We start from the raw sequence: 12,335 nt of genomic DNA on the forward strand, positions 1-12,335 counted from the left end.
AAATTTGTGTTTTTAATGTTAAGCACTTTGGACACCAGTCGGTGCTGTAAAGCGCTTTATAAATAAATGTTGATTGATTGATTGAGAAAGAAGAACAAGTCTTATGATTTCTGCCCCCTCCAACAACACAGTCACCCAATACTCAGCACCATAATCAACACCATTCAACAGACTACATTTCTTTAACTCGTCACATACCACTGACCCATTTCATAATTATGACCATTAATTAATAAATTACATCTCTGACAGGTTACATTCCAAACTCAAAACACTCCAAACATTATTAACAGATCACCTTTTTTTTTTTTACTTCCTTGCAGCCCACTGACTTATTTCACAGTTTCATACTTACTTAATACATCTAATTTCATATGTTTTTTAAATAATTTAAGCGACCTTAATTCTTTAATTTCTTTATTAAGATTGTTCCATGATTTTACACCATTTACTGCAATACTCCTTTCTTTTACTTGAGTTCTAAATCTTGGTTTTTTAAAGACTTTATTCCTTTCAATTTATAACTACTTACTCTTTTTTCAAACATATTTTGAATGTTTGTAGGTAAAGTATTTTTATTAACTTGGTACATTGTAATATTTTCAAATCGACTAAATCATAAAATTTAAGTACCCTATACTTAATAAACAATGGATTAGATGGATCTCTAAAACCACTGTTATTAATCACTTTTAAAGCTCTTTTTTGCAAAATAAATAAAGGTTGTATATAGGTTGTATATGTTGATCCCCAGATTTCTACACAATATGTTAAATATGGGACAATCAATGAATTGTACAATGTTAATAAACCATAACTATTTAATGAATATTTTACTTTATGCAAAACAGCAATGGCTTTCGCTATTTTTCCTTTTATGTAATTTATGTGTGACTTCCATGTAAGATCTTCATCAATCATGACTCCTAAAAATTTCGTTTCTTTTACCCTTTTATCCATTCCATCTATTTGTAATGACACATTATTTTTTTTCGCTCTATCATTAAGCAATATAAAATTTGTCTTATAAATATTTAGTGACAATCTGTTTATATCAAACCAATGTTTAACTTTTTCCAATTCTGTATTTATCACTTGTGCTACTTCCTGTATATCTGATCCAGAGTAAAACAGCATTGTATCCTCAGCAAATAAAATACTGCCAAGCACATTTGATACGTTCACAAAGTCATTGATATACAAAATAAACAGTTTGGGTCCAAGTACCGATCCTTGTGGTACTCCATAAATAATGTTACATTGGTCGCTCCATCACTATCAATTCACACTTTTTATAATTCCCGATGTTGCCCTCATATTATCTTTACTCATATTTAATTGTTCACTGTAATAATCTTTTTTTTGTTTTCTAATTATTGTTAATTTATTTTTATATTTTTTGTATTTATGTTCTGATTCCTTTGTTTGCAATTTTAAAAAGCACCTATATAAATAATTTTTTTTTGCACAAGCATTTTTTATTCCCTTTGTCAGCCATGGTTTATTTACTCTTTTCTTACTAATTTCTATTAATTTACAATTTTTATCATATGATTTCATCAGTATTTTCATAAATGAGTTATATGCTACATTAACATCACTTGGAGTGCCAGGGGACAAGTTGGGACAAGCCCAGCTCTTCACAATTTCTCTTATAGGCACTCGACTGGTAAGCACTGAAAGCCGAGATAGACATGTCCAAACTTGTCCTCTGGCACTCCGAAACGGAGGTGTTCCTTTGTCTCGCTTCATCAGCGAATCGGTCGTGACGCGTGAAGCCTCTGCGCGGCTTTCCATGACAAAATCTCTTGTTAAAAGTGAAATCTGCCGGAAAATGGCTGATGTCCAGCTCTTGTGATAACCAGAGAAATTGCACACGACGGTCCCGGCTCCACACAGCCATCCGTTTAGAAATGATGTGGTCGTTTCTGCCTCTCGATGGTGGCTCGGAGCGCGGCGCGCCGTGCGCCATTGTGGGACGTCCTTAAGCGGTAGTAACACTCCTTATTCTCTGTGAAACCCGTAAAGTTTTCACCGAAAGCCAGATAAATTTTTCAAATGGTTTCCAGCTGCCTGTCTCTAACAGTTTCTGAAAAAATTCTGATGGGAAAAAAAGCCCAAATCATTCCGCCATTTCCTCGCAATGAAACAACGACGAGAGGGGTGGACCAGTGCTCACTCAAAGCCTGCCCACAGGTGAATGACACAACCGACAGGCGTGGAAAAACTCACGCATGCGCACGAAGGTTCAAGCTTGTCTGACATAAAAACATATGAATCAAATCCATATAGTTTTTGAAAAAAATAAAAAGGTCCGTTACTTTTCTCACAGACTTCGTAAATAAAATGCATTGTTATATGCTTTAGATTGTCCATCTAGGCTTCTTGGTTGTTGTGATGTCTAAAACAAAAAAGTTTTTCTGACCACATTTTCCTTGACCTTGGACCTTTAACCACACTATTTCAAAATCTAATCACCTCTAGATATTTATCCAGTAATATTCTCAACAGGTTTGTATATGTGTCTTGTTTGGTGAGATATACTGTACAAACAAACGTGTTTTTCAGACCATGTTTACCTTGACCTTTAAACAAACTACTCCAAAGCCTAATCACCTCTACATATCTATCAAAATAATATTCTTGCCACGTTCAAAGGAAATCCATAGTTTTTCATTTGTCTTATCCACAGGCACACACGCCCGTGAAAACAATACGCTGCGCACCACTTGGCCAACACGCAGGGTAATAATCATAAAACTACAGACAGATCCATGAATGTAATTGTTAGTTGCAGCCAAACATAATGCAAATTAAGTTTTATCTGTCTGTGTGCTGTTTTGAGCTACTGGAGCTTGCAAGCACGTTTTGTTCACATTGTGACATGATCAGTTTTGGCTGGTGATAACCACTTTGGATCTTTAGTCATGTGCCCACGTGTGTGGACTACTCTCGGATAGCAGCTGCTCCACAAACTGGGCCAATGAGACCTCGTCTGCATCCCCATACACTGCTATAAATAACGATGGTGAAATGACATACTCACCTCCACTCCTAAGCACACACTGATTGCAAGAGGTAGTGGCCCACAGAGGATCCCGGAGATGTTAATCATCCTCTGGCGAGCACTCCTTAGTTCTGCACATATATTTACAGTTACGTGCATAATTGATCAAGTTCCCATTACATGATTATAGTCTGGAGATGAAAAAGGGTTAGCATTTCCCGAAATTGAATATCAACTGCAACTTGAAATATTTTCTTACTTTTTTTTTCTTTGATGCTGTGAATGGATCACAGCCCAATTCTTTATAGTCTCAAATCTGCCAGTGTGTCTTCTCACATATTTTGTGGCATGTTGTTATGCCTCATTACGTCTTAGGAAGTGCCTGGAAAATGATGATGATATTTCTTTATGTTTGTAGGTTTTTCATCATCAGGATTTATTACACTAATAACAGTTAAGCACTCATTCAGATGCAAACACTTAACTCAAGACAAATCTCAAACACACATTTCGGCAGAAGAATGCCACTGAAAGAGTTCCAGTATGGTGCAAGAGTGCACCATGCTCTCTTGCTCTTTTTTTATCCATGATGTGCAAGGTGAAAAGATGTAAAATGGTTCATCCTTTGAAAAACTGCTGCATAGGTCATGTGTCAAACCACAAACCGCTACCAATGAGTGACTAGGGATGACTGATCTGTATTCTACTCTGTACTTGCAACTCCCCTCTCATGATGATCCGAGCACCTTCAATTCACCTTGTGTTTGTGGGTTAGTAAAGAGCTAATGGTTCCTCACTTCCGTTTACTTGGATGAGTATTATCAGACCAAGTTTGGTCATTTTGTAAGGGACTATGACCAATCAGAATGGTTAAAAAAGTAGACCTGAACTAATTGAAAAATACAAGAGCATCCTAAATGTATACTTAACATACAAAAAGACATTATGAGACAGTAAACCATAATTACAAGACAGCAGGTCATTAATTACTATGCTATAACAAGTAATCTGTGATATTTAAATCGTAGTTATATAATGAGTCCTAATTATGACAGTAAATCATCACAAGATAGTTCATTCATATGAGATACTAAGCTACAGATAGAAGCTATTGGTGATCTGTTTTCTGGCAAGGAAAGTTTTCTGCACATAAAACCCCAAAGCACGCAAGTTGGCTTTTCCTCCAACAGTTTAATCTTGTTAGTCAAACTCACTCAGTTGACTAATTTTTTTATGTTAGTTGTTGCACAAAGTACTCTGTGACCTGCAGACTTTTTATTCACCTTAGGGACACATAGTAGTCCTGCACCCTGATAATGTAAAGCCCGGGCCGGTACGTAAGGTTTAATTAGGTCAGCTAGGTAGGGAGGTGCCAGTCCATGAATAATTTTATAGGTTAGTAGCAGAACCTTAAAATCTGATCTCACTGGGACAGGAAGCCAGTGAAGGGATGCCAAAATGGGTGTAATGTGGTCGAACTTTTTGCTTCGTGTCTGGCTGCAGCATTTTGAACCAATTGGAGACCCCTAATGCTAGACTGCGGTAAACCAGAAAATAGAACATTGCAGTAGTCTAATCTAGAAGAGATAAATGCATGGATCAAGGTCTCAGCATCAGCCATAGACAGGATGGGACGAATCTTTGCTATATTTCGCAGGTGGAAGAAAGCAGTCCTAGTAATATTTCTAATGTGGAGGCCAAAGGACAATGAAGGATCAAAAATTACCCCAAGGTTCCTCACTTTGTCAGTGTGATGTATGACACACAAGCCGAGGCTGAGCGTTAACTGGTCAAATTGATGCAGATGTCTCACTGGACCAAGAATCATCATTTCAGTCTTATCAGAGTTTAAAAGTAGGAAGTTTCTAGACATCCAACTTCTCACTGCTGCAAGGCAATCTTCTAAGGATTTTATGTGAACGATATTACCAGCAGTTATCGGGATGTATAACTGAGTATCATCTGCATAGCAGTGAAAGGTAATCCCAAAACGCCGCAATATGTGCCCAAGGGGTGCTATATAAAGGGAGAAAAGCAGGGGGCCTAAGACAGACCCCTGTGGAACCCCAAATTTCATGTCACTAAGGTTAGAGGTAGTGTTACTGTACAAAACACAGTGAGAACGACTGGTCAAGTATGATGTCAGCCATGCAAGGGCACTCCAAGTAATCCCAAAATGATTTTCCAGCCTCTCAAGTAGAATATGATGATCCACTGTATCAAATGCAGCACTGAGATCTAACAGCAACAGAACCGTAGTGGTGTCCGAATCCATTGTAAGCAGAAGATCATTCACCACTTTAGTGAGAGCCGTCTCTGTGGAATGATATTTTCTAAAAGCAGACTGCAGTGGCTCAAAGAGATTATTCTCAGTAAGATAGTCTACGAGCTGCCGTGACACCACTTTTTCCAGAATTTTAGAGAAAAATGATAGATTTGATATCGGCCGATAGTTTGTCAATACACTAGGGTCCAGATTAGGTTTCTTAAGTAATGGTTTAATCACTGCAGATTTGAAACATTTAGGAACAGATCCAGAAGTTAAAGAAAGATTAATAATTTCCAGCACAATCGGCCCAAGAGTGGGCCACAGGTCCTTAAACAGTTTTGTTGGTATAGGTATTTTTCAAAAGAAGAGCTTCCTCCGATTTTGGCCATGGTTGTAGCAGACAGCTGTTGTGATGTGTTTGTGACGGTTCTCACATTAGCAACCGGCTGTTGCTTTTATGCTGAGCAGTGTTGTGTGCACAAAAAGGCTTGATGTAAGTGTAGAAGAAGGAACTGCTAGGCTAAGAGCGAAGCATATCATTCTGCAGTTTGTATGTGTCCGTAAATGTTAATAAAACCAGTTAAGGAAACAAAGGCTGGATAGTTCATGACAGCGACCAACCCGGAAGTAAACAAAACTCTCGCACATTGAAGGCATTTCGTGGCAGCGGTGCTTGCGAGGCTGCTATGCCCATGAAAATTGTTGACTAACATAAAATGGCTAATATACAAGTTTAGGCATCAATGTAAAACTTTGATTAAGACGGATAATGTTGGGCGACTAACACAGAGACTGGTTTATGAAACTGGGCCCTGATCTCCTTGCATCCCCACCTCACCCACCTCAGTCCTGAGCCATCCCGTGGCCAGCCCTGTCTTGAGGAAGTACATCCATGTAAAAATATGGTACAACCAGAGTTATTTAAGTTTACGCACACTCCTGTGTGTACAAGCAGAAAAGCAGTACTTTGTGTTAATCACCCAGTTGGGTTTGGATGTTTGCTGTTCCATCTTTTGTGGTTTGAGCTGCTTGCATTTAAGCCCCCCCCCCCCCCACCACCACCACCCCACCCAAAAAAAAAAAAAAATCCTGTGAAACTTGAGCACGCCAAAGTAAACCAGCAGACAAATGTTAGCTTGAGCACATCATAATAGCCTCAAAACCTCAAGTCATCATTTGAGTCCGGCTTTGAGGATGACTAAAGTGTTGCACAAAACTAGGTCAACTGACATTACAGTCAGGTTCATAAGTAGTTGGACAGTGACACAATTTTTGTAAATTTTCCTCTGTATGCCACCACAATGACATTGAAATGAAACAAGCAAGATGTGCTTGTAGTGTAAATTGTCAGCTTTAAGTAATAATTGCTGATCACAAAGTTACTAATACAAAAAACCCCAACAACAAACAGATCATTCCTGATCTCATGTCTCCCATGAGCCCTCTTTTGTTTTTCAGTGTTCATAAAAGAGTTATGTGATGACCTGAGGTTGATCAGTTTCCTTCTTATGTTGTAGGAAGAAGTGTTTGGAGGATTTGGATCAATCACTGAACAGAACAGAATACGGAGCACTTCAGCGACTTCTTCAGGTACAGTTTCAACATTTAAATGTTTCTGGCTAATATGAGATTAAAACCACTGAACTACACACAGCTCATTCAATTCCTTTTTTTCTGTGAAAAACAAAATTTTGGATTTGGGCCAAAATATTAATTTGAACTAAACTGGGCTGAGTGAGGAGCACTGTTGCCTCTAGATAGAAGGTCCAAGGGTTGAATATATCCTGCTCCTTTCTTTTGGGAATTTGCATGTTCTCCCCATGTTTGTGTGTCTTTCTCCCACCTTAAGTGCTATTTTGTCTTATATTGTCATGATTGTGTGTCTTAGCCACAGGTCTGCCAGTACAGGAGAAGAAGCCCAGAGGCCGCCCCCCGCGGAACCTTGCTGCGCAGAAAGCTGCTTCAGGTCTCCCCTCCTCCTCCCCTCTTTCCTCGTCAACACAGTCAAAACCTGAGGACCATGAAAGGCCAGCTGTGAAGGTGAAAAGGTTGCCTGGGAGGCCACCTGGCTCTGGGGAAAAGAGAAGAGGCCGTCCTCCATCCTCTTGTAACAAGAAAGCTTGGAATATAGACAGCCATGTGTCAGGCGAAACCAGTGTGCAAGCTGGGTCTGAGCCTGGCATGGACACAGAGGAGGAGAAAGACAGAAAGGCTGCAAAGAGGATGTCACTGGCCTCTGGTCAGGAACACGGCATTGTCGTCAAGTTTCTCAAAGGTGGGCGGGGTGAATCCAAAGTTACCAAGTTGAAGAGGCTAAGACCAACAAAACTCAGCCCGCTTAAATCACGACTCAAAACTTTGCCTGGTGTACCCAGGCGCAGACGTGGGCGCCCACCTTCAGCTGAGAGGCTCAAAGCCGAGGCTCAGCTGTCTACCTCTTCTGAATCAGGGGAAGGGAAACACAAGGTTTTTAAACTCAGAGGGGGAGACAGAGGCTCGGATCCACATACTCCACAGCAGCCTATGCTGAGGAATGTGGATGGTGCAGAGCATCAAGACTTTTCCAGTCCCCCTGCTTCACCATCTCATTCCAAAGTAGGCACTGGGGCAGTGGGTCTGCGAACCAGCCCTCGACACATAAAACCTGTTAGAATTGTCCCCCCTTCAAAACGCACTGATGCAACCATTGCTAAGCAGCTGCTACAGCGTGCCAAGAAAGGAGCGCAGAAGAAGAAGCTTTTGAAAAAAGAAGCTGCAGTTGTCAGGAGTGGTGGGGCAGGGTCCACCGAGGCAGGCAAGAGGGTCAAAACTACTCAACTGAAAAACATCAGACAGTTCATCATGCCTGTCGTTAGCACAGTTTCGCTTCGCATCATCAAAACCCCTAAGCGCTTCATTGAAGACGAAGGTAGCTTTGGAGCACCACCACCCCATATGAAAGTGGCACGGCTAGACACAACCCCCTCATCAAACTCCACTAGTGTACCACCCCCCTCAACCACCTCCTCCTCCCCATCTACTGTCCTGGCTTCCACCACAGCTGCTGCCACTAACAGTAGCACTGCTGCTCCTATTGACTCCCTTCCTCCCCCGCCACCCCCTGTACCTAACCTCAGTGTGACATCAACAGCTGCCAGCAACAACGACACCAATGGCAGATTTAGTGGCAGCGTGGCATCTTGTGGGTCAAGTGCTGTGTCACAGCATTCCTCCCAGTTGTCTTCTGCAGAGTCATCCAGGTCCAGCAGCCCCAGTTTAGATGACTCGTCGTGTGATTCCCAAGTTTCCGAGGCCACACACGCTTTGTCCGAGCCGGAGGATCACTCTCCATCATCACAGGGGGAGAGGGAGACCAACCTGTTACACAGCTCTCAACCTCCTTCCCCTCCCTCTGAGGCAGAGCCAGAACCAGAACCTGTGCTAACAGAGAGAGGCCGACAAGGCCTGAGAGGGCAGGGGGTTGGTCGGGGAAGTCAGAGCCAGAGAGCCAGGGAGGCACTCACCACTGGTCCAAAAAAGCCCATCATTAGCCCACCAACAGGAGTGTTGATGTCCTCTGCACTTGCAAATTCCCAGCAAACCTCATCTACTAGCTCTTCTTCACCCCCACCTCCTCCTCTCCTCACCCCTCCACAGCCACCACAGTCATCTTCCTCCAGTACAGCTGCTATCAGTGAACATCACCACCAGTCACCTTGGATTATGCCTCACTCCATCACTCCTTTCTTGTCTGGACCTTCAGTTCTGCCCAGCATGTCAGACAAACGAAGCCGGTCAATTTTGAGAGAGCCCACCTTCCGCTGGACGTCCCACACTGAACAGCAGTACTTTTCCTCTGCTAAATATGCCAAGGAGGGCCTCATCCGCAAGCCCGTATTCGACAACTTCCGTCCCCTCCCTCTCACGGCCCAAGACGTGGGACTGCTACCCCAAACGGCAGGGGGACCTGCTTCAGTTGCATTTCCAGGCCCGGGCAGTGGAACGGGAACTGGTACTCGTTTCTTTGGCTCGCTGCACCCCCACACACATCACCAACACCTGTCTTCATCCCGCTTTGATGCACCACTCCAGAAACGCAGCCCGTTACTTCGAGCGCCTCGCTTTACCCCGAGTGAGGCCCATTCTAGGATATTTGAGTCTGTTCTGCAGTCATCTTCTGGGAGCAGCCCTGGTTCTGTCTCCCCACACCAGTCCTCCACCAGCTCCAGCAGATCCTTACGTCGTACAAAGCGACGGGTTTCAGTCATGCTACGTGGCCATCCGCGATCTCCTTCCCACTCAATGACCACACGCAGCAGTCAAATAGGAGGCCAGATGTCTGTGGGGAAAGGCTCCTCGGACATGTCTGGGTTGACAGGCTCTGTGTCCAGTACGAACCCCAGCTCTTTGCCAGTGGTTTCAGCGAGTCTACTAGCCACTAGTGCCTTAACGTCTGCTCCATTCAGCACTTTCTCTCTGGGTCTGACTTCACAAGGGACACAGGACAGCAGGAGAGGAGCAGGTGGAAACACAGCCTCATTGTCAACGACACCATCCTCTTCTTCCCCACTTTTTCCTCTCTTCCCAAGCAGTACCCAGGAAACAGGACGAAGTGCAGGGAAAGGAGGTAAAGAAAAAAGCATGTCAGCTCCTCAAGAATCTGTTCCAAAGGACAAAGAAAGGGATTCTGATAAACACAGAGAGAAAGAAAAAGAGAATAAGCGAGAAGGGAGGAAAGATTTGGAGAAAAGAAGTAAGGTTTCTACCCCAGACAGCTCCCCCAAAACAGCTTCCAGCCTTTTTACTGGTGAAGGGAGGGACACAGAAGATGCTGTTTTATCTCTTGCTTCAAAAAAGGCTCCAGGGAGAAAGAAATCTACATCTGTTGACTTGGTTTCTGACACTGCTTCTGCAGATGTGCATGGGCTCCATTCCAGTGTTCCCCTGTCTGTTGTTAAAGGCCGCTTATCGAAGAAAGGCCGATCATCTGAGAAGGGATCAGAGATGGAGAATGGAGAGAAGGAGAAAGACAAACAAAGTGTTCCTACCCAGCAAACAGCAAACCTTCCAGGGCACCAAGGCAGCCAGCTCGCTGTCTCTTCTCTTGAATCAGTGTTGACACATGCAGAGAAACAGACTGTGACTGACAAGCGGGTCGTTGGACTACTGAGGAAAGCCAAAGCTCAGCTTTTCAAGATAGAGAAGAGCAAGTCAATGAAGGCTCCAGACCAACCGAAGGTCCAGGTTAGCTTTCATTCATTCTCTGGCATTCATTGTCATTCTGTCTCCTCTACAGAAAGCTTTTTCTGTTTCTCTTCTTCTCATCATATAGCCACAAGCAAATGAGTTTCGTATTATTCAATGAATATTTTCTATAAATACAAATCTGTGTTCATACTCAAACTGAAACTTGATCACAGGAAAGTCCCACAGGGGGTGTTATTTAAGGGGAATTCTGTCAGTTTCATACATTATGCAGAACGCCACGCTGGCTATGCTTTGAAAATATTTTCCTTTGAAAGTAACATATTCTTTGGTTCTTACACTTTGTTAATCTCAAAATTGAATTGTTATAGGAAGAGGACAGAAGTTGCCAAAAGATTAAAATAAAATCTGCTACAATTCTGCAGCTATTTGTAAAAACATGGCTTTTGAAGGCATTGCTTTGTATTCTTCTATAAAATTATTTTTTAAAAACCATTTTCTGACATTTCACAGACTGAATTCACATTTAATTCATAAAATAATTGTATTCCAAGCAAAGTCTCTTTCTATGTAAAGCTAGGCTTACACTGTGTGAGTTTTGGCCCTTTTTCTGCCGAATTTTCACTCGTGCAAGAATTTTTTGGATCGCACAGTTTCAGCTTAATCGTGCGTCCTGCATCGTGTAGTATACATGGAGTAACGAGCAGCGTTTAACCTCTCACGACCACCTCCTGATCGGCAGTCGTATGGTCGGATGAAAATCAAACCTGTTTGATATTCTGGTCGGCTCTCGTGAGGATATTGCACTGTTGAAGCAGTGCTACAAGCATCTACGAGCTGATTTACCCCAACCTCTCACACTGCGCATGTGCAAACACCGGAGAGAGCATAAACAATGATCATCTCTTTGGGAGAGCAGCTTCAGTTTCTTTTCCCCCTTATTCTTCAACTCATGTAAAGTCTTGTGAGGTTGTTGTTTTTTTGGTTAAACCTTTGTCTCCCATCGAGAGTTTTTGTAAAAATTACGTTTTGCTTCCGGTTTTTGAACGTACAATGGGCCTCGTATCAACGTTGCATACGGCGATATTTGAGCGTATATGGGGTGTACGCCAAAACGGCTGCGCTACTTGGCATTTATCAATGTGGTCGTTGGCGTACGCTGCGCTGAAAATATACACCAGGTCGAGAGGTGGCGTAAATTATACACCAAAATGAACCAGCGCTGGAATCCACATAAAAATGAAGATGATCAACATGATAAACAGTGCCATTATACAAATCAATGCATGTGTTACATAAATAACACTTTCCTGATTATACTACATAATAATCAATACAAATCCCGCCTTTGCGGGATTGTTATGGAGCACGATCCGCGGCCACAGCGCTGACTGCAAAGAAAGCGCTGCTCGCCTTTTTCTCCAGAGCCTGGAGCCAGAGCAGCGCTGAGCTTAACTTTATGTGGTGTGATCGTTTTAGACAATGAAATTGATAACAACAACTGTAGTTTCGTCATCCCCTTAATTCGCCCGTGCTGCAACCAGGTTTTGTCGTCTCCATTCGGTTGTTACTGTTGGGAAAGTGTCAGTACACGGACCCACAACAGGGGGCGCAAATGAACGGACAATGGAGAAAGTCAAATAACAAGGCTTTACTGTTGTGAACGTGCACAACGAATACAACCAATCACGAAATGGACAACAGTCAATTCACAAAAGTGTCGTGTGGGCAGGCTCGAAGATAGGAGACGCCTCTCCAAGGTAAGACCCGAACCACACGGCTTCCTCCGCCACAGGACCCCGGAAATACTGGAGCCGCCAAGTCCCGAACTCCCAGGTGGCCACTGCCTCCGCGTGTCGGACCTGGTACTGCTGG

The 12,335-nt window shown here is 42.8% G+C and overlaps 1 protein-coding gene across 3 annotated transcripts in view; it reads left to right on the top strand.

Annotated features, from left to right (window-relative positions):
• Positions 1-12,335, top strand: part of kmt2a (lysine (K)-specific methyltransferase 2A) — a 152,918-nt gene that overhangs the window by 65,862 nt on the left and 74,721 nt on the right. For all 3 annotated transcript variants that reach the window (XM_034169284.1, XM_034169286.1, XM_034169285.1), the window contains exons 2-3: positions 6,794-6,866; positions 7,171-10,499. In XM_034169284.1, the coding sequence (XP_034025175.1) occupies positions 6,794-6,866; positions 7,171-10,499 (3,402 nt within the window). The remainder of the gene's footprint in view (positions 1-6,793; positions 6,867-7,170; positions 10,500-12,335) is intronic.

This window comes from Thalassophryne amazonica, chromosome 4, assembly GCF_902500255.1.
Source record: "Thalassophryne amazonica chromosome 4, fThaAma1.1, whole genome shotgun sequence".
Lineage (NCBI taxonomy): Eukaryota > Metazoa > Chordata > Actinopteri > Batrachoidiformes > Batrachoididae > Thalassophryne > Thalassophryne amazonica.